This window comes from Rhineura floridana, chromosome 1 (assembly GCF_030035675.1).
Source record: "Rhineura floridana isolate rRhiFlo1 chromosome 1, rRhiFlo1.hap2, whole genome shotgun sequence".
NCBI classification, from domain to species: Eukaryota; Metazoa; Chordata; class Lepidosauria; order Squamata; family Rhineuridae; genus Rhineura; species Rhineura floridana.
Window position 1 is genome coordinate 300,884,944 of NC_084480.1, and position 27,589 is coordinate 300,912,532.

Consider the following 27,589-nt stretch of genomic DNA (forward strand, 5'->3'; position numbering starts at 1 on the left):
TTATGCGCATGGGTTCTCCCCTTCCTATTATGGGTTGGGGCCAATATCTAGGGCAGGGAGGGGGAACCTCAGGCCTTGGATTAAATACCCAGGCCTCTCTGTCCCCCCCCCCGGGACTTTCCCCAGGCCACACCTCTCACTGGCTTTGCTTCACACCTTCCTTGAGTGTTTTTACCTGGGTGAAATGTGTTCTTGAACTCTGCTAATGCTCCTTGCTTGCCAGAATGGAGGACAGAAAGGTGTGTGAGGGTGTGCAGAAACTAGCCTACTGCAGTAAAGTAAAATTTACATTCATTGCTTCAACTTAATTTTGCCTCGGTCCTGCCCACCACTGGCATGTGGCCCCCAGAAAGTTGTCCAGAGGGGAATGTGGCCCTCAGGCTGAAAAAGGTTCCTCTTCCTGGATCTAAGGAGCTAAACATCTGCACGGTCGCATTGCAGCTCACCACAATGATACTGCACTAGCACTTCACTTGCTAAGCTTTGCGGTAGCGTTTGAAATGTGTGGCGAGCTGTGACTCCATCCCATTGGCATAACTGCTCCTACAATTTGGCCCAGGCCCTATGATCTACAGTTACCACATTAAAAAAAGAAAATCCTGTGAATCACAGAAGGGGGAAAGGGCACATGCACACATTAATTTTGGTTCTTGGAATTTTTGTTCACAGGGGCTTCCTGGAGCAAAAGGCGAGAGGGGTGAACGTGTAAGTGCCTTATTGTTAACAGAATTGTACGGATAGCAGGAATATGAATGTTGGGTTTTTTATTTTTATTTTTTAAAAGAACTATTTATTTACTTTTAGATCCCACCTTTCATGAAAGGATTTAAGGCAGCATACAGTACATGGCTCTCTTCCCCTTGCCCTCTTTATTTATGTATTACATTTCTACCCTGCCTTTCTTTTCATGAAACTCAAGGCGGCTTACATATGGTTCCCAGGAGGTCTCCCATCCAGGCACTGACCAGACCTGGGTGCTGGCCTCATGTGCCTTCAGACCATAGCCTGGGACCAACAACCTCACAACAGCCCTGTGAGGCAGATTAAGCTGAGAGAAACTGTGACTGGCCCAGCTTGTCATTCAGTGAGCTTCATTGCTGAGTGGGGATTTGAACGTAGGTCTCCCTGCAAGGCACAAGTCCTTGCATTTATGAAGAAAAGCCTGTAATGATGTGGGCTGTTCATTTTAAATACACTTAGGCTGCAACGCTATACATATTTACGTGGGAGTATGGCTTGGCAAACTCACTGGCATGTACTTCTAATCCTTCATGCACAGGATTGTGCTGGAAAAACCCAAAGACCATTAGTGTGCATTTTTCCAGTGATCAGGGTGAGAAACGGCTACATTCTGTGCAGCTTGCAGTTTCTGGCTGAGAAACATATTTCCCTACAGAAGATGGTTAATGGTATGGAAACCAAGTGCTCTGAGGAAAGGCTGAAGGGACAGGGTATGTAGTCTGTAGAAGCCAAGAGTGAGGGGAGACCAGAGAGCATTCATCAAATACCTGAAAGGCCATGATATAGAAGAAGGCAAAGATTTGTTCTCTGCTGCCTCAGAGGGCTGTACTATGTCTAAATGGGTTTAAGCACCAAATAAGGATGTCAGAAGGCACCTTTTTCCATTCCACCCTGTATTTGTCACTTACAGCACTGTATGTTCCGTTGCAGTTTGTCTTCCATCAAAAACTACGTTATTCATGCTGTGGTGCAATTACAACAGTTATGGAAGTTGCGTTGTCATTACATTGTTCCACACCAATCATTTCAGAGCAAAGGAAACACATAATCAATTATGTATCACTTGCGGACTTAAAGGAACAACAGCGGATACTGCTCATGTTTGCTGGATTGATCTCTGTTCCAGACATGAGACGAATAAGCAAACATTGGCAATTTCCATTCCCATTTCTGTTTTCATCAGAATTCTTCGACGTCCTTAAGTGACAAGAGGGTAGAGTGAGGTTGAGTTTTAGGAGAAATGTTTTAATGGTAAGAGCAGCTTGATAATGGGGCCAATTGCCTAGAGGAGTAGTGGCATCTCCAACAATGAAAGTCTTCAAGCAGGGGCTGGACAGTCATCTGTTGGGGATGCTCTAGCTCTGGATCATATTGAAGAGCGAACTGGACTAGATAGTCTACAGGTACCCCTCCAAGCAGTGGCGACTGGTGGCTCCGTGTCAGTTGGGTCAGTGGAATCCGCTTTGGGTTTTAGTTTGAACTTTCAAGTAGTTATCCAAGATGCTTCAGCATCTCCACTGCCCCATTGACATGGAGCCACCAGCCTCCAGCACCTCCAAGTCTCTAATTTTAAGGGTGTTCCCACACTGTTGCTATTTTTGGGTATACCAACACATTCAGGTTGCACAATTAAAGTTGCTTTCGTGCTCTTGTGCAACAAACCCATTCCCTAGTTGGACTTTTTGCGACAAGGAAAGTGACGGAGAAATGCACTGAAAAGCACTTGTTCCATACAATACAATATAGTATCCCTGTAAACAAATCAGCATGACTGCTCGATATCGTCTAACCTCTCCACAGACTTTGTGCAAACAAATTAGGATGAATGCTCAATGAACTGGTCATCTGGAAATGACCTAAAAGGTGCTAACGTAACTTTATGGTGTTCTTATTACACAGGGAGACCTTCAGTCCCATGCAATGGTACGGGCAGTAGCCCGTCAAGTATGTGAACAGCTTATCCAAGGTGGGTACAAGAATTGAGGCATTGCTGTAATTCTAATCCCTATGGGTGTTGCCTACTAGTGGCAACATTAGTGCATTTCTAAAATGCAACTGTGCAAGTTGTGATGCAGCAAGCTAAGCACAACCCACCAGCCAAGCACTGCTGCACACTTATCTGTTTAACAAAATAAAGCTTCATCAGGGCCAGTTTTCTAGTCGAAGTACAAGTTTGAAGGAGTCATCTTTTTGCAGGTCACCTGGCCAGATACAACTCCATCTTAAATCAGATTCCAAGCCAGTCTGTCTCAGCACGAACTATCCCAGGACCCCCTGGTGAACCGGGACGGCAAGGGCTACCCGGACCTCAAGGAGAGCAGGGATCTCAGGGGAGACCAGGATTTCCAGGCACTCCTGGCGAGCCTGGAAGACCTGGTGAAAGAGGTAAGTATGAACGTTAAGATGTATGAAACTGGAATTTTCTTGCAGTGTAACCAAACTTTATATGTCTGATGTCAGATGGAGCATATGAAGTGGAAGAAATATAAATAGCTTTTAATTCCTGGATGGCACTGAGTGTGATAAAACCCATGCTGTTGTTGTTGTTGTTATGTGCCTTCAAGTCGACTACGACTTATGGTGACCCTATGAATCAGCGACCTCCAATAGCATCTGTCATGAACCACCCTGTTCAGATCTTGTAAGTTCAGGTCTGTGGCTTCCTTTATGGAATCAATCCATCTCTTGTTTAGCCTTCCTCTTTTTCTACTCCCTTCTGTTTACCCCAGCTTTATTATCTTTTCTAATGAATCGTATCTTCTCATTATGTGTCCAAAGTATGATAACCTCAGTTTCATCATTTTAGCTTCTAGTGACAGTTCTGGTTTGATTTGTTCTAACACCCAATTATTTGTCTTTTTCGCAGTCCATGGTATCCGCAAAGCTCTCCTCCAACATCACATTTCAAATGAGTTTATTTTTCTCATACCCGCTGTTTTCACTGTCCAACTTTCACATCCATACATAGAGATCGGGAATACCATGGTGTGAATCATCCTGACTTTAGTGTTCAGTGATACATCTTTGCTGAGATTTTCCTAAATTAATTTAATTTAACAGCGCTGTTAAAGAAGAGTTTCCTTGTTATTTTAGAAAGAAGTTTTTTTCCCTTTTTCATGCCAAGTAGAATTTTGTATAAAGCATTTATGAAAATTGGGTCAAGTATTTGACAGCAGTCTACCTAATCCTTTCCCCCTACGGCTTACTTTAAGGTAAATAGGGTTGGGATTGCAGTCTAGGGCTTTAAATACCATGACGAGTCTTGGGGCACTGTAAAGATTAACGAACATATTATAGCATAAGCCAGGAGCCGGGAGCTTTTAGCCCTCCAGATGTTGCTGAACTACAACTCCCATTAGCCATGGCAAACATAGCCAGTGGCCAGGGATGATGAGAGTTACAGTTCAGCAACATCTGGAGGGCCAAAGGTTCTCCTCATCTGGGTAGGGATAGGTATCTGTTAGTTGGTACTATTTTGAAAACATTCCATCGACCGAACAGGCCAGTATCAATTTGAGTTCATTCTGTGCTGTCTGCTGCTTTTACAATCAGTAATTAGTGTTTTTCCCTTCCAAAAACATTGATATTAATACTGATAATTTGGAAGGAAATATCTATAATTTGAAAGGAAATATCAATAAAATTATTGTTCTTAATAGTGTTATTTTAGAGGCAGATTTTTTACAAAGTCTGCTTTTTTGAAATCGCCATGGAAAATTGTTACATAAAAATCCAATCCGCAATAATACAGATGAAGCAAATTAATGGAAAATTCGGTATCAATCCGAATTGGGCAGAATTTTAACACATCCTTTTGCGTAGCATAAACTTTTGTTGACTAGAATCCATTTTGTCAGAGGCATCAGAAAGCTTTTGCCATAGTAAATATGTTGGTCTGTAAGGTGCTACAAGTTCCTGTTGTTTTTGCTGCAACTAACTAACAAGGCTACACCTCTGGAAATTATTACAGTGGAAAGCCAATTAAATGTATTTTTTCTTTCATTGGTGCTGCCCATCTCATGTAATAACATTATTTTTATAGCCTGGTTTCATTTTATAATTTTAGTAATTACAGAAGAATTGAATGCAAGCCATATTGCTGAAACATAATGAAATGGAAATGGGCTGCCTTCAAGTCGATTCCGACTTATGGCGACACTATGAATAAGGTTTTCATGGTAAGCGGTATTCAGAGGTGGTTTACCATTGCCCTCCTCTGAAGCCGAGAGGCAGTGACTGGCCCAAGGTCACCTAGTGAGCCTCATGGCTGTGTGGGAATTCGAACCCTGGTCTCCCAGGTTGTAGTCCAAGACTCTAACCACTATGCCACACTGGCTTTCAGAAACATAATAGGAAGGTAGTTATTTTCCAACCTTTACATGAGGTGGGATTTTGTAATGCAGCTGAGGCAGTTTAGTTGACTATTTCCTATTAACAGGTAAGGGAAATTGGAGTATATGTGTGTAGAGATGTGCTACAACTTCACCCAGTTTGGATCTGGTGCTGATTTTTTCCATTAATTTGCTTATGTTTTTGATCGGATTTTTATGTAGCGAATTTGCATGGCTATTTTCAAATGTGGATTTTTTTAAAAAAAGCCTCTAAAATATCAATAATTGCAAACAATAACTTTATCAATATTTCCTTTCAAAATATTGATATTTCCTTTCAAAATATCAGTGTCTCCTTTAAAATTATCAATATTTCCTTTCAATATCGATATTAATATCTTTGGTGTAGGAGTATGGAAAAAGTGGATTGGTAAAAGCCTCAGATAGCAGACAGATAACTAACTTGAATCAGTATCAGCCTGTTAGGTCAATGGAACACTTTTAAAGAGGCACCAGCCAATGGATCCCATCCCTCTGAGTGTGTTCATTTGAACTTGATTTATACAGAGAATTATAGCAGCTGGGTTCATGAATGAGGGATCTTATAGCAACATATGTGATGGATAGTCCCCAGAATGATGATGTACGGGTATGGTGGGGGCAGAGCATGGCTGGGGAGGGAAATAACTTGAATGACACAACATAGAATGAATTAATCTTTGCTACTCAGGAAAGGTATTCCAAGTATAGCTATTTTCTGTGAAGCCTTTCCTTACTCATTGTCCATGTTCATCCATACTTACCTTTAGCTCTCATCTCCCTTGTAATTAACTCCTTGGGGCAAGAGGCTTTTGTTATTATCTTGCTTATGTTGTTATTCTCTAAAATGTGCCACAAACAGCTTGAAGGAGTAACATTGCAGAGGGAACAAAAAGGAGGACTGTGTGTATGGGGAACAGGGTTAGGGGATTCAAATTGCATTTAAAGGCAAACCTTCCTAATTCACACTTTCCAAAACAACCCTCAAGCAATAATGAAACAGGCCCTCTTTGCATTTCTGTGCATTTTGCAGTGAGATTCTCCGGGTCGAGCAATGCCTGACAAAAATGTGTCTATAAGAGGAAAGTGTGCATAACAATGCATATATCCGTGAAAGTAACACACAGAAATGCATATTGGGGAAACTGGTTTGCAAAAAATGCGTATATAAGGCAACATTGCCTAGAAAGAGATGTGTATTTGGAGAAATTTGCACTGAAACGTGGATGACAATGTGGAAATGTGGAGAACTGAACTTAAGACTGGAAAAATGAAAAACTGAGAGAAGCCAAAACTGACAGTTTCACCCATCTGTAGTGAGGGCAGGAAAATATGGAAGTATCTTTACAGAGATTAAGGCTGAAATCCTATACACAGTTACTTGGGAGCAAATATAGACTATTGCAATGCATTGTGCATGGGGCTTCTTTTAGAAACCGTCTGAGATCTACAGTTGGTCCATAGGGTTGCAAATTTATTAAATATTCCAACACAGGGTTGGGTTTTTTTCCTGTCTTTTATTATTTTTGTTATCTATTATTTATTTATTTAAATTATTTTGTATTGTATTTTTAATATTGTTTTGCTTTCAAGACACCCACAGAATATTTATTGATGGGCAGCTATATAAATGATATAAGTAAGCAAGCCTCATGAAATAAAGTGGCACTTCTGAGTAAATAGGCATTGGATTGTGCTGTGCATGTATTTAAATTGTTTGCAATCAGGGCTGGTGCCAGACTGCCATGAGCCCTTGGTCACCAGATGACTGTGCCCCCCCATTCACTGGATGCACTGCCTTTTGCATTGCTGCATCACCCAAGATGGCAGTGGGGGTGTCAACACACTCCTGCCACCACCTTGAGTGATGGCAGGCAGGGCCGGCTCCAGGCATGCGGGGGCCTTTGGGCATCAGCTTGCCCTGGTCCCCCGGTGGGTCGGTGGGTGGGTGTTGATGTGCTACACACGCACATCTCTGCCATCAACTAAGATGGCGGCAGCGGCTTCAGTACCTTAGGGAAACTGCGGCCGCCATCTTAATTAAGGGCAATGGTAAAGACTACTGTAGACAGGTAGGGGGACCATGCGGGGGTAGCGCAGATCGTGGAAGGGGAGCGGAGGGCCCCTCAGGGGCTCCTGTAGCTCCAGGGCCCTCGGGTGTCAGGATGCAGGATTGGGGCCCTGAGGATTCAGAAGACAAAGAAAGGGAGGGGGTCATTTATCCAGAGTTGTGCGAAGAAGAAGCAGGAGGAGGGGGGGAGGAAATCCCAGAGATAGAACTGTCCAGCAGTAAAGACCTTGGAAGGCTCACAGACTCCCTTGAAGTTCCCACGCCTCCTCCCACCCTGAGTTCAGAGCAGTTAGAGGGAGAGGGAGGGCCTCCTGAGCCAGGGACAAGCAAAGAGAAACCGCCAGACAGTTTACTCATTCCCCCCCCCCGCTTTCACCCATACCAGAGTCAGAGCCTTCAGAAGGGGAGGGGGACGTGCTTCCTCCTTCACCGCGCACCAGGAGGCAGCTAAAGCGAAGAGAAAGGAGGGGGGAGAGAAGGGTGGTGGATGAGAGCACTTTGAGGCGGAGTGAGAGAATTCGTGCCCGTTTTCCCCCTTCTCAAGGGACAGGAGAGATAGTGACCCCTCGTTCTGTCAACTCCCTTGTATGTCGCAGGATATGTTTTGTAGTGTAACTTCATGAGAAGACGTAGTTTGTGTCTGGATATTACTTTAATAAAAACTGAATTGCTTTCATCAACTGGCCTGGTTCCTGAGTCCCATCCTGGATACAACATCGGGCCAGTGCCCAACCTGGCTGCCCTTTAAAACCGGCCCTGATGGCAGGCATGCACTATGGTATGGTGACACCCCTGCTGCCATCTTAGGTGATGGCAAGCATGTGACGACACAGCAAGAGGTGCTGCGACTGGGCATATTTAAGCATGTGCTGGCTGTGCGCACATGCAGTGATGGTGTCACCTGGAAGAGTGGAGCTCCCACTCCACAATCCATACCACTGTTGGTTTACACCTGTGACCCGATGCTCGCAGGGATCGCAAAACAGGAGCTCCACTCTCCCAGCTGCAAGGGCCCTCAGCCAGCCACCGGGGCCCTTGTCCAATGCCTGATCTGGCCATCCGCTGGTCTTAGGCCCATTTGCAATCCTGTACATGCTTTCCTGGTAGTATGGCCCATTGAACTTGATGATGCTTACTTCTGGGTAGGCATGCATAGGATTGCATTGCTAATCTATTGGAAACAAATAAGGCTGACAGAACGATGCTAGTAAATCCCACTGAGTTCAATGGAATTTACTCCCAGATAAATGTGTGTATAGTGTGTAGTATTGCAGTCTTAGCAACTTTAAGTGCACAAATTTGGACTTGCATTGCTCATTATATCCTGTGTGTGGATGTAGTTGCAGCTGTTTTGTCATTTCAGTGTGTCAAACAGCTTGCTTGGTAATCATGAGAATTAATTTTATGTTGGTTCTGATGAGGAAACCTTCAAATGACCTCTGAGACTCTCTCCCTCCACAAAACAAGTTTCTGTGGCCATCATTCTAATTACTTTAGTGTAAGAGGAGAAAAGATTTAGGAGGGTGAGCTTGTCAGCTTTGGGTTTCTATGGCAAAGTTGAACAAAGAGTGGCATTGTTCAGTGAAACAAGGAAAAAGAGGGTTGAGGTAAATGGGAAGTTGGAATCAAGAAAGGAACTGATTCAAAGTTAAACTGGGTGGACTGAAGAATAGTGGGATACTGGAGGAACTGTCTGAAAAGTTTGTATAACTTAAGGAAATGTCTTTGAGTGTGAAGGACTTAACACAAGGATTAAGCAAATGTACATGATAAAGAGGGACAAATGAAAGTTTTGGACTGTAGTAATAATTCCCAAACAAGCATCGCCAATTTTACAGGCTTGCAGAGAATATGCCAGGGAATTCAGCAGAGGAGCAATAATTTGCAATAACAAAAAGGGCATGGGATCAAAGTTCTCACATTCATTAGTTCTGTTGCTAAAACAGTTGTCAAAGCAAAAGAGACATTTTGGCAGGACTAGCTTAGTTGCTCATTTGGAACTGATATCTATGAACACTTTCACCAGCATTAATGACCATGCTTTGCAATGTCAAAAATTGGTCCCAGGCCATTGCAACACTGGGACTTCTAGAGCCAATTACATTGCATATCTCAGAAAGTAGACCTTGGGCTACAAGCTGCTTACATCAGGGTAGTCTTGAAATAAGCATCCTTGAACTTGTTGCACAGCTTCCATTCTTTTCATTGGGGCTTGTGCAGAACTTCCCTGATGATTGTGTCATTAAGAACCTAAGAAGAGCCTTGCTAGATCAGACCAAGGGACCAAGTTCAGCATCCTGATTCCATCAGATGCCTCTGGAAAGCCCACAAGCAGGACAGGAAGGCGATAGACCCCTAAATATGAAGATTCAGCAATCACAAGACTAATTTATAGGCCTATCCCTCCATGAATTGGTCCAATCCACCTTGGTAGAGCTAGCTGCGTTAGTGGCCATTATTACATCTTGTTTTAGGGAATTACATAAAGTAGGCATGTGTTGTGGGAAAAAATATTTCCTTTTGTATGTTAAGAGCACAAGAAGAGTCTGCTGGATTAGAGTCCAGCTTCCTGTTCTTTCCGTGGTCAACCACATGTCTGTGGGAAGCCCACAAACATGACCTGAAAGCAACAGCACTCTCCCCATTTGTGATTCCCAGCAACTGGCATTCAGAAGCATGCCACTTCTCACAGCGGGGGCACAACACAGCTGTGTAGCCATTGATAGTATTGTCTGCCAAAAATTTGTCTAACCCCCCCTTTAAAGCCATCGAAGTTGGTGGCCATCACTAGTCTTGTGGAAATGAAAGTGAATTCCATAGTTTAACTATGTGCTGTGTGAAGAAGTATTTCCTTTTGTCTGTCCTGAATCTTCCAACATCCAGTTTCACTGTAAGTTCTAGTATTGTCCTTTGTGGTCAGTCCTGCCCATAAAGTTGCAGTATTTACACATATATCACAGTCACCAGGGGATAGGACCCATAGGGAAGTGGCTTCCTCCAAGCTTGGGGTGTGTATGTTGATGGATAACGGCCTAACAAACAGAGAACTGTCTGTAAGTGCTGCCTAATTCTAGCAAAAAAGCAGAGTTTGGAAAAGTTACTTTTTTGAACTACAACTCCCATCAGCCCAATCCAGTGGCCATGCTGGCTGGGGCTGATGGGAGTTGTAGTTCAAAAAAGTAACTTTTCCAAGCTCTGCAAAAAAGACACAATCGGGTTGCTAGCCCCACATCTGCCATGCTGGATTTCTCCTGATGGTAGAAAGTAGATATGATCTCAACAAGTCTCCTGCCTAAAATATTAGCTAGGTGATGTGAGGATTTGGAATCCTATGTTCTTTGGGGGAAACCAAGTCATAAATAAAGTCAAAATAGTTAGGAGATGTTCTTTTGACTGAATATGTAAGTTTTGGGCAGCTATTCAGCCTGCGAAGCAGTAAATCTCAAGATGAAGTGGGGAACAGGATTTGTGAGAAGCCAGCAAAAGTTGAAGTTGGGGAGGAAGTGGAGCAAAGCGGAGCAGAGATCTGACTCTCAGTAGAACGGTCCTCTTCAAAAGGGAATAAAATTTCACTTGGATGGTTCATTGCACTAGTGGGAATGGATTTAGTAGAATTATCCCTTGGTCTTTGTGTGTTACGTTTGTATCCTACCTTTACCTCCAAGGAGCTATATAATATTCCACATTAAATAAGCACTGCACATTCTCTCACCCTGCCTACACCCACAAAATGCTAATCTTTCAACCAAACGTGGTGAGTTTATATTAATTTTTGTTTTAATAATGCCAGTTTAACAGCAATGAAAATGATCATAAAAAGAGGCTTCCCCCCCGCTTCCTTTTGGTTCCCAATTGGGAATGAGCCTCTAATTAACATTTTCCCAATCTGAAAAGCACCTTCAGTCTTTAGTGTCTTTATAGATAAGAGGCTACATAAGACCAAGATGATGCAAACGAAGGAAAGGATTCTCTGTGACGTTCTTTTTTGTGATTCTGCCAACTAGATAGTTTACAATTTATTTCTGCATTACCAGAGCCATGTTTAGGTGACACTAACCACATGCTTCCTTGTTAGAAGTTATTTTTAATGCTCATGAACATATTTTCATGTTCTCGTTAAAAATCATTAAAATACAAGTTAGTAATTTTAAGGGGCAAGCTCTGGGCAGAGACACATGCACTGTTCTGCCGGTTCCAGTGCGTCTCCATCTCTCTATTCTGAAAATGGGGGCACATGACGCTGGTCAAACCCCACCCCTTTTCACTGTAAAACCTGGTGGGAGCAGCTTGACTGTTGTTGTTTTTAAAAAAAATCAGCTTCAAAGAGACTTCTCAACTGATCCCGTTCCCCTTTCAGGTGTTGCCAATGGAAACGTTTTGTTGTAGTTGACTAGTATGCTCACAGCCTATGCCAGCATGCTAGGGATGTGAGCTCCATTTGACTGAACAAACGAGCAGCTTTTCAATGGCTCCCTTAACACAGTCAGAGCAGCACAGCTACTGAATTTGTCATGCCATAATTTGGCTTTCCAGTTATCCCAACAGAGTGATAACCAAAAGGTTAGGTGGTATGAATGAGCATCTTAATGCAGGCCTGTCATCCTAGAAAAAATAGTTTTTCTTGTTGTTTTTATGTGCCTTTAAGTTGATTATGACTTATGGTGACCCTATGAATCAGCGACCTCCAATAGCATCTGTTATGGACCACCCTGTTCAGATCTTGTAAGGTCAGGTCTGTGGCTTCCTTTATGGAATCAATCCATCTCTTGTTTAGCCTTCCTCTTTTGTTACTCCCTGCTGTTTTTCCCAGCATTATTGTCTTTTCTAGTGAATCATGTCTTCTCATGATGTGTCCAAAGTATGACAACCTCAGTTTCATAATTTTAGCTTCTAGTGACAGTTCTGGTTTAATTTGTTCTAACACTCAATTATTTGTCTTTTTCGCAGTCCATGGTATGTGCAAAGCTCTCCTCCAACACCACATTTCAAATGAGTTTATTTTTCTTTTATCCACTTTTTTCACTGTCCAATTTTCACATCCATACATAGAGATCTGGAATACCATGGTTGAATGATCCTGACTTTGGTGTTCAGTGATACATCTTTGCATTTGATAATCTTTTCTAGTTCTCTCATAGCTGCCCTACCCAGTCCTACCCTTCTTCTGATTTCTTGACTATTGTCTCCATTGTTATTAATGACTGTGCCAAGGTATTGATAATCCTTGACAAGTTCAATGTCCTCATTGTCAACTTTAAAGTTGCATAAATCTTCTGTTGTCATTACTTTAGTCTTACTGATATTCAGCTGTAGTCCTGCTTTTGTGCTTTCCTCTTTAACTGTTTAATCAGCATTTGTTTCAAATCATTACTGGTTTCTGCTAAGAGCATGGTATCGTCTGCATATCTTAAATTATTGATATTTCTCCCTCCAATTTTCACACCTCCTTCATCTTGGTCCAATCCTGCTTTCCATATGATATGTTCTGCGTATAGATTAAACAAGTAGGGTGATAAAATACACCCTTGTCTCACACCCTTTCCGATGGGGAACCAATCGGCTTCTCCATATTCTGTCCTTACAGTAGCCTCTTGTCCAGAGTATAGGCTGCGCATCAGGACAATCAGATGCTGTGGCACCCCCATTTCTTTTAAAGCATTCCATAGTTTTTCATGATCTGCACAATCAAAGGCTTTGCTGTAATCTGTAAAGCATATAGTGATTTTCTTCTGACAGTTTTTCTTAAAACAATAGAATTCCTTTCCCTGATGACAGTGAAGAATTGTTTAGGCAGGTGTCAGATGAAAGGGTTCGGTATCTTTGAACTGTGTAATCCACAGAGGCTTGCCAAGTAACTAGCTGAACAATATCTTCTCAGATATTATTACTATATTTAATTTAATTTGTAATATTTAATTTATATTTTGTTGTATTTCTGTACACGTTGGGATTTCCCCAAGTCTGATGATGCCTCCCTATTGTGAACAGATGATGTGACTTTGACGACATATGAAGGAGCACACATGCACAAATATCAGAAATACAGGAGCTTATTATGATGATCATTACATTGTATAAGGTGCTTTCAGTGGAGGCTGGACTATGACAGTGGATGGGGCGGTGCCCCAGCAACCTCACTCTGCCAGCCCCCACCTGCCTGCCTTCTTACTCACCCCCATCCAGGGGATGGCCCTGGCTGTCAGCTTCCTCCTTAGTCTCAGTGTTGCCCTTGCAGAACTCAGCAGGGTGGAAGAGAACGGGGACAAAACTAGAACGAGTTGGCTCTGCTTGTCATTGGCTCCCGCTCCACCTCCTGTTTGGACTCCCTGCTTTCCACCACCCACCAGTCCCAATGGGCACCAATCACCACTGGGTGCCCTATAGAGTTTCACAGGTTCCTCCGCTGCTCCGGCTCAAGGAGCTTGCAGGCTAAAGCTGAAACTGGAGAAAGATGACAGGATGACAAGGGAAGGCCATGAAGATTAAGGCTTCACCCAAAAATGTGTATTTTGAGGAGAGGTTAAAGAAAGAGAAGCGATACTGTTTAATATCCAGGAAGGACATTCCATGCGTAGGGGGCAGCAAGGGAAAATGGGCAGAGTTGTGACAGACAGACAGACATTCAGGTGGCCGAGGGTAGTACAGTTGGAGAAAAGGATATAAGCAGGGCTGTAAGATGGAATAGCTGAAGGCAACTGAGAGCTCTAAAGATAGAGATCTGGAGGGTGATACAAAGGAGGGTGGTTGTTGGGTCTGAGTGACATTGGAGCCTGCTACTTAAGGGCAAATGGGGCATTGCCCCACCAACCACAGCCTGCCCCCACCTGCACGCCTTCTTACTTACAACCAGTCAGAGGGTGGCTCTGCATGTCATTTTGTTATCATGTTTGCATTCTGCCCTTCCCCTAATGAACTCAAGGTTGTATACCTGTATGTGGATATTTCTGATTTTATCTTTCCTCCAACCCTGTCGGGTTCATTAGAATGGGAGACTGTGATTGACCCAATGCACATTTGGGGAGCCAATATAGATTTCTGGTGAAAGGCACCTTGTTTCTCTTGACTATCAACGTGTGGCTTTATTAATGTCGAATGCTATTGCTTCCATGTGAGAACACAAGAAGAGAATGGCTGCTGGATCAGGCCAGTGGCCCATCCAGTCAACAACCAGCCAGATGGGCGACAAATCTAATAAATAAATAAATAAATAAATAAATAGTCCAGCATCCTGTTCTCACAGTGGCCAACCAGTTGCCGATGGGAAGCCCGCAAGCAGGACCTGCGTGCAACAGCACTCTCCCCACTTGTGATTCTTAGCAACTGATACCCAGAAGCATACTGCCTCTGACAGCAGAGGTAGAACATAGCCTTTGTGGCAAGTAGCCACTGATAGCCTTACCCTCCATGAAACTTCCTCCTTTCAAGTAAGAACATAAGGGCAACCCTGTTGGGTCAGTCCAAAGGCCCATCTAGTCCAGCATCTTGTTCCCACAGTGGCCAAACAGATGCCTGGTTTCAGCATCTGGGAAATACCTGCCTTTTTTCCTGGGCTGTTGCAGGATGATACTGTTAGTCAGCTGCAGCAAGATGGAGCTGTGGTCAGTTCCTTGTAAGAGTGTTGTGTGTTTACTTGCTCTTTATTCTGCTGGAATTTTTGAATGTAATCCGCTTTAGGATTGTGTGATGCTGAAAGTTTACCAAACAAAGAATGTTCCAAATCGCATTGGGCCTAAGGTGGAGTTCTGGGAAATCACTCTGGTGCTTTCAAAGTTTTAAAAGCACACATAATTTAGTCAAGCTGCCCTTCTATTCTTCAGAACCCTGAATGCATACCACCCCTTGGAGCTTGGCCTGCAGGGCCAGTTTTTGCTAATAGCTTTGCTAAGCTTGTGCCAAATCACCTGACCATGTCCTACCTCTGAAATGACAGTGTATGATACTCAGTCTTATTCTCCAACCAGATCCAGACTGTGAGAGGCCCTGGAGGTTATGGCCTTTTAGTTAATTTGGACTTTAAGCCAACTATCAATGTCAACAGTGTGATTTCAATCTAAGTACATTTTGGCTAGCTCTGAAACTGTTGCTACAGACTCTGCCTTGCAAGAGCCTGCAAGAGTGTAAGCTTGACTGCTCATCTGTTATGTGAAGATACTGTGAGAAAATGTGGAGGGAAGGAATATGTTGTAGGTGGCGTTTACTAGGGACAGTCACTAGTTTCAGGCACCTATCCCTGAAACATCATTGTCCTTGCTTGTCTTCTGGAGAATTTTTAAGGATGAGGGTTCTGAGGCTCCGAGGATCAGTTTTGGCAATTCGTAAATAAAATGTAATGGATTAACAGTGCAATCCTGTATATGTCTATCCAGAAGCAAGTCTCATTGGGTGATATCCAATGCTTCCTAGAGTAAACTCGTTGAACTTAAGTAACTTACATTTATTGAACCCAGAAGCTGCCGTGTTATTTATTTATTAAAGTATGTATAGGCTGCACTTTTCATGGAGTGGATCAAGGCGGCTTACAACATATGGAGGCACAAACATCTTTAAAACAATAAAAATGTCTTTTTATTGATAATAAAAACATCAATAATACTGTATTGGCTGGAGGCAGGAGGATCATGTTAAAAGACCTGTCTAAAAAGTTCAGTTTTTAAAAGACACCCGAAAGGAAGGATGGTTCCTGCCAAATCTCTACTGGTCGTGAGTTCCACAGGGCAGGGTCTGCCATACTAAAGGCTGGTGTAGGCCATCTGAAACTCAGGGGCCTGGGGAACCACCAAAAGTGCCTCGTCAGTAGATCTCGGTGACGGAGGTAGAACACAGAGAGTCGGGCGGTCCTTAAGATACAACCCAAGTTGTTTAGGGTTTTGTGAATTGATACAAGCTCTTTTAACCGGGCTTAATAGCAAATCGGCAACCAGTGCAGCTCTTTCAACAGCAGGGTAACATGTCAACAGTAATCTGCTCCTGTGAGCAGTCTGGCCATTGTAGGGTTGCCAGGTTCAGGGCCTGAGAATGATTCTGTATCTTTAAGAGAAGAGAGAATTCAGCCAAGTGCAGGCTTTCTTGCAACACTGCAATGGGAAAAACCACAAGGTGGAATTCTCCCTTCCCCCTGCACAACTTTTAAAGATACAGAAGACCTCTTGGTTGCCAGGGGGAAGGGAGAATTCCACCTTGTGGTTTTTCCCATTGCAGTGTTGCAAGAAAACCTGCACCTGGCTGAATTCTCTCTTCTCTTAAAGTTACAGAATCATTCTCAGGCCCTGAGCCTGGCAACCCTAGGCCATTGCATTCTGCACTAGTTGCAGCTTCTGGACAAGATGCAAAGGAAGATGTTGGCCCATCTAGCTCAGCACTGTTCACACTGACTTGAAGCAGCTCTCCAGAATTTTAGGCTGTGGTCTCTCCCTGCCTTACCTGGAGCTGTCGGGGATTGAAGCTGGGGTCTTCATCATTCAAAGAAGATCTAATTGATTTCAGTGGGTCTACTCTGAGTATAACTTAGTTGGCTTTCACCTATTGAATTTAACTGGACTTACTCCCAGGTAGGTAATAAGGATTTTAGTCTAAAAAGTAGATGATTGATCAAAATATTTTTAATTCAGCCCCAATAAAACCAGTAATACTTAACATCAACACCAGAAAGGCAAGCAATGGCAGCAGTCTAGCTGAGCATGTAGATCAGCAGCCCATAATAAGCAGCTGCTATTCTCCACACACTTTATTTTTGTGGATAGGCTGAACCTGAACTATTGATTTTGATCCTGAGTAAGTTTATAGGGTGTGAAGTAAAAGAGAGCAAAATTACTGGCGCAGAAGGCCTGAGAAATAGCAGGGAAAGGTGGCAGGGGGAGAAAAGGGGACTTCCGGGAAGGGTGACTTAGCCTGTGCCTGCTTTTGAGACGGGCTCCTGCCTCAAAAGAAGCTTATTCAGATATATCAGTCAGTTTTTTCTTTTTTTTTGACTGATTAAACTTCTCCCGGGTAGGGAGAAACGAAGAGATTAACCTCAAAGCCTATTTTTGTTGGGACGACCAGATCTCATTAATTTATGGGACGAGGTCCAGCCGACGAAGGTGGGACGGATTTTCAACAGCAAGCTCTATCTGTTAAAGCGAACGTTCATCTTATCTTCTAAGAGAGAACGCACTAACAGGCAAGCACCCTTCTTTCTATATTTTTCTTTTACTTGACTTAAATTGTTGCTGTTTAAAAGAGATTTGCCAGATTGATCGGTTTTTGACATCTCACTGGGGAGCCGTAACTTCTCTCTGCTACGCACTAATTAATAGCTTATCTCTGTTTTTGTTGCAAAAAGCTGTCCTGGATTTGCATTCTAAAGATACACACAGAAGAGGGATTTCTATTCCAGATTTTTATTTTGAAAAATATTATACTGTTTTGAGACTACTCTCTTTTTGGTCTATTTTATTTTGACGAATCTGTTTCTTGACGATTGCCATTAATTGTTTCGATCCTGGGAACTGCATTTTGTTTACTTAACTATTGGAGAGATAAGACTGTCTGCTCTGTTTATACTGTGATGTCACCAAGTTTGGAGTATTAACCCAATTGTTGCTGAAATAAGAAGTGGTTTTCCTATATTTTTCTTTTAAAATGGCAATTAAGAAAGTGGCTGAGAATCTGGAAATAACTATGTTTCAGAAAATAATGGATGAGATTGAGATAACGAAAATTGAATTGAGTAAAATGAAGCAGGAGATTAAAGATATAAGGGTCCCTGTGAGAGAGGTGACCCTGGAAGGGGTCCCTGTGAGAGAGGAGACCCCGGAGATTGGAACAGGGGTCCCTGTGAGAGAGGAGACCCTGGAGACTGGAATAGGGGTCCCTGTGAGAGAGGAGATCCCGGAGATTGGAACAAACGTGGAACAGGAACAAGATTTGGAGTCTATGGACTTTAGAAATAAAATCTATTGTTTGGAACTCAATGTTATCTCTGAAGAAATTAATGAAGATTCTAGAGATAAAGTTATCAATGGCATGGATTATCTTCTGGACTGGAATGATGTGATGGAGCCCAATATAGAGAAAATCTATGGAATTAACTGCAGCCATGTGACAATGGAAAAACTTTTAAGAGATGACCCAGTGTATTTTGAAAAAAAGAACAGAGATATGATTTTACAGCAGTATTTCAGCAACCTATTCAGAATGGATGGCAAGAAAATATTTGGGATAGAGGTAATTCCCATCAGACTCTTACTATATGACTATGGCTTTGACAGCAAGATTATTATGGAATACTGATAATGGAAGATTGGATATTGAAATTACTGGACTTAACAAGACTACTGAAGATGGAAGATGGAAAATGGAACTAATAGAGATAATAGAACAATGGCTACTGAAATTACTGAACCTAACAGATTCTGATGTGATGGATTAATTGAAATGTTTATTTTGACTATGGTTATGACAATAAGATTATCATAATTAGTAATGAGATGGATTAATCGATATGCTTATCTGGAAAAAAAAATTGATAGATATATTTCTTAAAGAATTGAAACCTCTCTTTGACTTTTTGTGGAAAGAATAAAGTAATGTTTATGAGATTTGATGATTAAGTAAGATAACTACTGGAGGAAAGTGATTTTATAATATGACTTAAGAGACAGGATTGCTATATATTATAGACTTATAACTGATTTGATCTTTGACAAATGGGAAGTCAATATTTTACTCTTTATTTTTTATTTTTGTTTTTTTTTTCTTTTTTTCTTTTTGTTTAACTATTTTTGATTTTGTTTTTTGTCTTTGAATGTTTTATGATTTTGTCTTGTATGTTTTATGAAAATCTGAATAAAAATTATTGAAAAAAAAAAAATGGAAAAGGAATAAAACAATATTCTTAAGATAATGGAGTTTGTTTAGTTGTTGGAACAATGAGGCTCATTCTTTAACAGATACTGCATTCACTTGAAATGCTGTCAGTTTGAAATTTACATAGAATTTATTCTTATTTAAATTTAACCATGCATCACATATTTGTGTGAGTGTATAGAACTACAGTAATGAAGGACTGGGGAGCAGCTTCTGTAAGCCATTTTTTGCAGGCAGATTGTCCTATTCCTGGGTTCCAGTCTGCCTGCCTTCTTCTTTTTCTCGCTCATTTCATTGGGAGGGCATTGAAGGCTGAGGAATGCCTGATGTAAATTTTTAGAGTGCAAATCCCTGTCCAACGAGTCTGAACAGATGCAGTTGTACTGCAGGGCTACTGTAGACAGTGGATTTTGTGGTGTGGTCTGGGTGGAAGCTGCAAGTATGGAAGTAGGTGTAGCAGTCAGTCAGTTTCCTATATAAAGTGCTGCTTATTTTTCCATTATGTGGTTGCTCAGCAGTGCCCAGAAAGTGAAGAACCTCTTGTCTAAGTTGGTCTAGGCTCAGTTGACAGCAGGCTGACAATTACTGAAGTCCTGGTGGAATTCCAAAAAGAGCCTCCTGACTAGGAATCCAGATGATAAAGATGTCACCAATGTATCTCAGGTAGAGCAGAGTTTTGGGGAACCGGACCTGAGAAAGTGTTGTTCCAAGTCAGCCATAAAGATCTCGGCATACTTTGGAGCCATGGGACGGCCCATGGCAGTTCCATTGATTTGAAGACATATGTTCTCCTCAAAGCTGAAGTGGGCAAGTACAAAGTGGCAGAGTTTGGTAGCCAGGTGGGCTGTAGCCATCAGGGATGATATACCTGATGGCTTGTAGTCCATGTTTGGGGGGAATGTTAGTGTAAAGGGTTCAGGAACTTTATTTAATTTGGTTATGTTAGCAATGCCTTCTAAAGTGATGCAACACAACAATAATTATATACCTTGCAAGAGTCACTGTCACAGGAAACTAGCTATAACAACACCTCCTCACAAGCCTACAGCAGCAGAGGCAACCGAACTGTTTCTTCTTGGTCTCCCTTCCCTCTCTTAATTAATAAAAGATGCACATGGAGAAGCATTAATCAACCATTTCCCCCCATCTGTTCTAATTTTTATCCTTTCTCTTTAATAGGTTTATCAGGAGAGAAGGGAGAGCGAGGTAACCCAGGTGTTGGAACCCAAGGCCCGCGAGGCCCACCAGGGCCAGCAGGTAAATTTATTGTCTTCATTTTTTTAGGTAATCATGTTTGATCTCTGGCCCATCCACAGTTTACACAGCAAGTGCGTTTGCCACAAGTGTGCTAGGGAAGCGTAGGGAGTTTCTTTTCATTTTGGGGTTCTTTTCATTTGGGGTTCTAAATAACCTGACTTCTGAAATGACACACTGTTTCCCACCACTCTCCAGAAGCTTCCTGATATGCTGAAGCATATTTGCTCATGGATTAGAATGTGCAGAAAAGGAGTCGCGTTGTCGCATCAAGAAAGCATTTTTATGCAGTGTTACAGTCAGTTGCCTGGTGTGCTGATGTGCTTCATCAACCTGTAATGGGAAAAAAGAGGAGAACGGAAAACTGTAGCAAACTGTGCAGATGCCAATTCTGAAATGCTGTAGAAATTCTCCAGTGGAAGCAGAGCATATAATAGGGCAAAGGCAACTCACAGAACAACAAAATGGAATGGGGGACATCTATTTGTCCTTATATAGATGTGCTTGTGTTTGCAGCAGGAAACACTCTAAAGCAGGTATGGGGAACCTTTGGCCCTCCAGATGTTGCTGAACCACAACTCCCATCATCCCTAGCCATTGGCCACGTATGCTGGGACTTATGGGAGCTGTGGTTCAGCAACAGGGATGAGACTGTGCTGGGACCATCAAGGGGCATGCTTTTCCACCTGCTTTGCCCCCCACCCCTGCTCTTAGTGACATTTTTCTGGGAACTGCCCTTTACCAGGAAGATGAATGCTTTCGGTTTGCTGCTCCTGTTTTTTTAGAGATGTTAGGATTTTGTTAGTTTGATTTTTTTTTTAGTAAATTGTATTGTTTTTATTTGTATTTTGTATTTGCATTTTTATTTGTGTGTAAGCCGCCTTGGGGGCCTATTTGGCCAAAAGGCGGCCTAGAAATAAAACATAACATCTGGAGGGCCAAAGGTTCCTGTCTGCTATAAAGTATGGCCGGAGGGCATGTGGTCATAAACCAATGGGGATGCACAGCAGACTCGGTCTGGTAATCATGAATGGCCCAGATCCTTGGCATGTTTTCACTGCATGTTTACACACATGCGCTTCCACTTTGCACTTTCCAGAGTTTACAGTGGCAAACATGCTTGCTGCTTAATATGGATCAACTGTATCAGCTGAATAACTGACCTTCCTCCTGTCCCAGTCTTTGATTAATACTTTGTTTAATGATGCTGGCCTATATTTATTTATTTATTTATTTAATTTATTATTTTATTTACATCCCGCCCTACCTCCAAGCAGGAGCCCAGGGCAGCATCACGGTGCCATGTGGGGGCACTGACAGAGAGTAGGTGTACAATGAAGAATGCATGTGAAATTCGTTTCAATTTCTCAGGTAGTCCATAGCATACCTTTGGTGGCGTACTCTCTTTCTGTGATATTCTTACTGCTGCTTCTGTGTCCCATGTAGGACCTCCAGGTGAAAGCCGAACTGGCAGTCCCGGCCCTCCTGGTTCACCAGGTCCAAGAGGACCAGCTGGTCACACAGGTATTCCTGGGCCACAGGGCACAGCAGGCCAACCAGGATACTGTGATCCCTCTTCCTGTGCTGGTTATGGAACAGGTGGTGAGTATCTTTTTCTAGGTTGTTATTTTCCCCTTACTTCCTGACAGGGCCTTCAGAGTCTACTACTGCACTAAATTTTCATGCTGCTCAATTTTCAGTGCAAGGAATGAGGGAAAGGATTGGCAAAAAACAACAGTAATAACCCTCTACCTAACAGTCTTTGGGGCAGTTTTCACACGTGTTTGCAGCCATTGTTCCCCCAACTGATTGCTATTGTGGAATTATTCTCTTTACCAGAAAAGACCTTTTAATGAACTATACCAGCTAATCAGGGATCTCATAGTGAATGTGATGATGTCATAGGATCATAGATTAGCAGAGTTGGATGGGGCCTATAAGGCCATCGAGTCCAACTCCCTGCTCAATGCAGGAATCCAAATTAAAGCATAATAATGGGGGCATGGAACTTTGCCACTATAGCTACAAGCAGAGCAGTCCAAATGCTGGGGAACTCAGGGAAGGGTGGTGGTGGAGGAGGAGCTCAGCCTCCTCCCACTTGGGAGACACTGGCCAGGCTTAACGCCAGCTGTATCGGGAGCTGCACGCATGAGCTGGCCGGGAAGCACCAGCACCCATGAACAGGCCTCCCAGTAGATGGGCATTGCAATTTTTTTTACTGTGCCCACCTCTAAAATCACTTAACTAGAATATATTTTCATACTGAATCAGGAAAAACCCTCCTACAGAAGTCTCTCTTCTTTTGCTGCTTATCTTTAAAAAGGTCAGTATGGTGACCAGATTGGCTTTCCCTAGGCAGGGAGTTCCATAGATGAGATTACTACTACTAAGAAGACTCTAATCCTTGTCATTATGAGAGTGGATAATGGAGGCTTCCTCAACAGAGCCATTTGGGATGATCTGAAACCACAGGGTGGGAAATAAGGCAAATGGCAATAAATCCCCATTGTGTTGGGCTTTAGAAGTCAGTGCAGCTCTTGCAAAACTAATATCTCGGTCTAATTATGAACTGCATTATGGAACAGCTGTAGTTTCCAAACAGTCTTCAGAGACAGCTTCACTTGGAGTGCATTACTATAATCCAGCCTTCCCCAACCTAGTGCTCTCCAGATGTTGTTAGACCACAATGCCCATCATCCCTGACTATGCTGGTGGGAGGTGGAGTCCAACATAATCTAGAGCAGGAGTCGCCAACCATTACCCATAGCCGCCATGGCACCTGTGAAGGCCTTCAGTGGTGCCCCCTGCAGATAGCCTGAACTTTTAAAAAAATAAAAATGGTCTTTAGTCCTCCCCCCCCCAATAAAATGCAGGTACCTTTTTGAGCGATTCATGTGAAATAAGCCAGCCTGGCTGCTCCTGCCTGTTAATGTTGTTAGCCAATGAGTGAAGTCAGAGTTGATTTAATAAGTGAGTTGTCTGGACTCTAGCTAACAGCAATCCCTGGGGTGCTTAAGAGCTGCTGCTTTGCCCTCCCTTTTAGTGCACTTTTCCTGTTTCTGTTTTTTTCCCCCTAGTCCTTGGAATCTCCATAGTTTGCCCCTCCTTTTCCCCAGCAGCTAGGATGCATCTTTGCTGTGCTAGGTTCATCTGTGATCAGGTGGTGCCAAGAAGTTAGGGTTAGAAGGAGGGGTGGGCTAAATCCAGCTCCCTGTCAAGTAGCTCATAAGGGCTAATCATGGTTTTCTAACATGCACAGCCCCAGCCGTTTGTATTGAAAAGGAAAATCATAAACATTGTGGTCTGCTTCCTCACATGTGACCCCCCTCATTGGATCAGGAAACATGTCTAATTATCTCATATAAAGAGGAAAGAAATGACAATTTGACCTTGTGACAGAAGCAACGTAGAACCTATATAAAATGGAAGAACGTGAAATAAAAAGTGTTTTGTTTTCTGTCTCTTGTACTTATTATGGCATTGTCACATTGTCTAAATAATCCATTCCAACTTGTTTTCCTCTTTTGTTTGCATAATCCAGCTCCTGATGTTAACCTGACTTGATGTTTTACATTTATACTTGCCTTGGTTGGGTGGATGGGGGAAATACCTAGTTGTGCAAACTCCTTATTCATGTGTTTTTAAACAGCATGGGAGAATGAATGTCACTAACTAAGCCTCTTATAATAATCTGAAGCAACAGTGCACACTGTTGTAATTAAGGAATGTCCCATAGTCCTTTAAATCTGACTAAAACATCCATTTTGCATGGAGAAATTGTGTCTTGATGACATTTCTAGAACAGTGGTTTTCAAATGGGGTTCCTTGAGAATATTATCAGAGCGCCTGGCTCTGCCCACAGAAGGTTACTCATGAGGGAATGCAGCCCTAGGCTGAAACGGGTTCCTCATCCCTGCTCTGATGAGACCCCCCCCCCCAAATTTATAACAAGACTTGTGTGTGGCACAATATGGCTTAGCTGCCACTGCACAGTGAAGTTCAGTCCCCATCCCCTGCTCCAGTGAATGAGATTCCTCGAAAGACAAGCTTGTCTCCTGCTTCCAATCTTACCCTGTGATCTGCTTCCAAGTGTGAGCTGTGTTCTAGGCTGAACAATAGGCAGAGTACTGTGTTAAGCAAATTGATGCAGACGAGTCGCTTGTGAGCAAGGAGCTTGAAAAACACTGTTTTAGAATGGAGGGCCCATAAAAAGAAGTTGTAGAAACGTCTGTACTGCATGTGAACCTTAATTTTTATTTTATTTTTTTGCTTTGGCAAAGCATGATGCAAATAGTAGTTTGAGGCTTTGGTTTACAGATTAAGTCACAAGATTAACCTGGGGGCAGACTGGCCTCTGAGACCTTTGTTTGTTTTACTGACCTGTATGTATTTCTTTGTTGTCTATCTGCTCCTGTCCCTATTCCCCTCTTTCCCCCCATACCTCATCTTTGTTCATTTTCGATTTTAAAGGCTCATTCCCTTACAATGGCTACCAATACGGAAGGTGAAATCAGGTAGAATTTGGTTTTTCTTTCATTTGGATGAAGGTCAGAACGCCGGCTGCTGAACAGTCTTGATTCTCTTTCACCAGCAACACTGATTATTACCACTAACAAAGGATACCTGCTTAGTTTTCTAATGCTTTCTGCTAGAATTAAAATACTTGGCACATTTTCTCCACTGAACTCATTGCTAGACACAAGCAACCACTGAACAGGTTGAAATCCAGAACAGGGTTGTGTACAACTCCTGGAAGAGTTTCAGAAACGGAAAGCTTCTTTACTTATTTGAGATAGAACTAAACAAGTGGGGCCTACAACAAAATGTTGCAGGGTGAAGTGTTCTTGTTTAGGGTTCCAGCAATTCAGCCATACCCTCTTCCAGGATTCTTCAATTCCCATCTCCTCTTCCACTGAGCATGCTTAGTCCTCAATTAGCTGTTTTTTTGGGGGGGATTTTGCCCCCCATCCCTTGCAAAGTTTTCTTTTTGTATTTTGCAAATCTTGAGGCTCCTCTAAGCCTGCTGATGTCTTCTGTGTAAGTGGTGCCATTTTGGCTGTATAAGGATTGGCACTTGGAGAATCTAGTTCGCTGTTAGTATACGATGATAGAGCTCAGTGCTCTGATCCACCAGGGGGAAACCACGCACAAAGAAGTTGCAGCTGATGTGAATCCAGCCAGTGTGGGAATCTGGATCTGCATTTCCGTGTTCACCCAAGCCCCAAAGAAAAAGCTAGTTGTGTATTTGGATGCAAACTGGGATGAACATCAAGGGGCATTAATTGTATGTGACTAGTTAAGCACAACTGCGACTGGATCTAGGCTGGCATAACTTTTTTTGCACATTATGCCTCAGAGTCTGCTATATCTTAGATGATGCAGTCTGTTTGCAAAGACTAAAATACATACTCAGGGATGTGTTTTTTTTTTGTATCGTAACAAATTCTTCATACCTCCAGTCTTATCAAATGTTGATGCTTTGTAGGGTACACTAGAAAGAAGTTGACCCTTTAAAAATAGTATTCACTACATTAGTTCTGTCTTAAATAAGTAACAATGCAGGGCACAATCCAGCCAAAATTAAGCACTTTTAGGTCCCTGTGATTTCAATGGAAGTGAGCCCCATGCTAAAGAAAATTGCTCATGCTTAACTGTCACTGAGATCAATGGGACAATTTGGTACATGAGACTTAAGTACAGGTAACTTTTCTTTGGGTCAGGGCCATTCGCTTTAACTTTCTCCCACTGAAATAAATGAGAGCTAAAAGTACTTAATCTGGGCTCGATTGTGTCTATTGGTTTTTAAGCTTTTCTAACCATGCTGTATAACACAATCCATATCTAATACAATAAGCACACTGTTATTGCTGGTGATGATTTCCGACTAACTGAGCTCTGAAAGAGGAAGATTATCATCATCTTTCCTCAATTCATTGGTACTGGTGCTGATTTAATTTTACAAGGCTTATTGCTTTGTAAGTAGAAGGTCTCTCAGCCTTTCCCAACCGGTGTGCCTCCAGATGTTGTTGGACCACAACTCCCATCAGCCTTGTGGTCCAACAACATCTGGAGGCACACTGGTTGGGAAAGGCTTGCTCTAGAGATTAATAATCAGCCAAACTCTTAACATTGCTTTAATTTTGCTTTCCTCTTGCGTTAACTGTGCGACTCCTCTTGGTGAGTTAAGGTGGATATGGGGATTCAGCTGATCAAGATATCCCTGTCGTGCCATTACCGCATAACTCCTACCAGCTCTATGACTCAGAGGACCTTTACGATGATGAGCAGGAGCCTTATCTAGTTCATGGATCCTATCCTCACCCTCAGTCCTCCTATCCAGCACCTCATCTTGCTCAGCCTGAGTTCACACCTGTCCGTGAAGAAATGGAGGCTGTTGAGCTGAGATCCCCCGGAATAAGCCGCTTTACAAGTAGAATCTCCAAAAGAAGCATTGGCTCTCTGAGACGCAAGAGGACAGTTCAGAAAACCTCTTAACGAACTCTTTCTTTTCTTTCCTATGTGTGCATTTATATACATTAATTTTTAGGCCTCTGTATGGTTGCCTAAATGTTGTCATGGGAATTGTTTACAGGCTCATATATTAAAGGGGGAAAATATATATTGTACATGACCACTTTGGCAGAACAGGGGGAAAAAAGCTAATTACATTGCATGCCAGAAGTTATTAGTGTTATAGGGGTTTATTGTTACATTAAAACTCCAAGGGACATTTCTGTAGATCTTTGTAGTTGTTTTATTAGTATGGTTTGATGCACATTTCAACAGACTGCATTACCAGCTGATGTATATGAATAACTCAAGGAGAGTTAGTTCACCAAGTCCTTTCTGAATTTCTCTGTCTAAAGATTGATTGTGTGCTTTCCTTGCAAAGTGACCCTTCTAAAGCCATCTGTGTTGGGTTTTTTTTTTTTTAATAATCATCCCTTTTGAAGATTTATATGAAGTGGGATTTTCTTCCACAATATTCTTATTAAATACCTGTTAGAAACACACAAATAATTTATTGTGGGTCTATTACTGCTCTGTTTTATATACAAATAAATGTGGTAAACTTTTCTAAATAATTCCATCTATTGTATGTATTATTTTTAAGCACAACTGCAGTATAAAGTTAAACTGGAGCTCCCTGGGATTTGCAGAAATTCACCTTGTTCCAATGATACTTGTATCTTCAGTTGCAAGTTTCAACCTTTACTTAAAATGGAGGAATGCCATTTAATTCTGGGTACAGGTTTCCTTTGCTGGATTGGGATGCGTATGTAGACAGTTCACGGGTATTTTGCAT

At 42.3% G+C, this 27,589-nt stretch overlaps 1 protein-coding gene across 3 annotated transcripts in view; it reads left to right on the plus strand.

Moving 5' to 3' along the window:
• Positions 1-27,319, plus strand: part of COL14A1 (collagen type XIV alpha 1 chain) — a 189,534-nt gene extending 162,215 nt beyond the window's left edge. For 2 of the 3 annotated variants that reach the window (XM_061605762.1, XM_061605753.1), the window contains exons 44-49: positions 670-705; positions 2,641-2,707; positions 2,938-3,126; positions 20,209-20,286; positions 21,730-21,885; positions 24,754-26,264. In XM_061605762.1, the coding sequence (XP_061461746.1) occupies positions 670-705; positions 2,641-2,707; positions 2,938-3,126; positions 20,209-20,286; positions 21,730-21,885; positions 24,754-24,791 (564 nt within the window). In that variant the 3' untranslated portion in view covers positions 24,792-26,264. Of the gene's footprint in view, positions 1-669; positions 706-2,640; positions 2,708-2,937; positions 3,127-20,208; positions 20,287-21,729; positions 21,886-24,753; positions 26,265-26,470 lie in introns of those variants that run through there. The other variant, XM_061605771.1, reaches the window with a different exon arrangement.
• Positions 27,320-27,589: the final 270 nt, after the last annotated feature.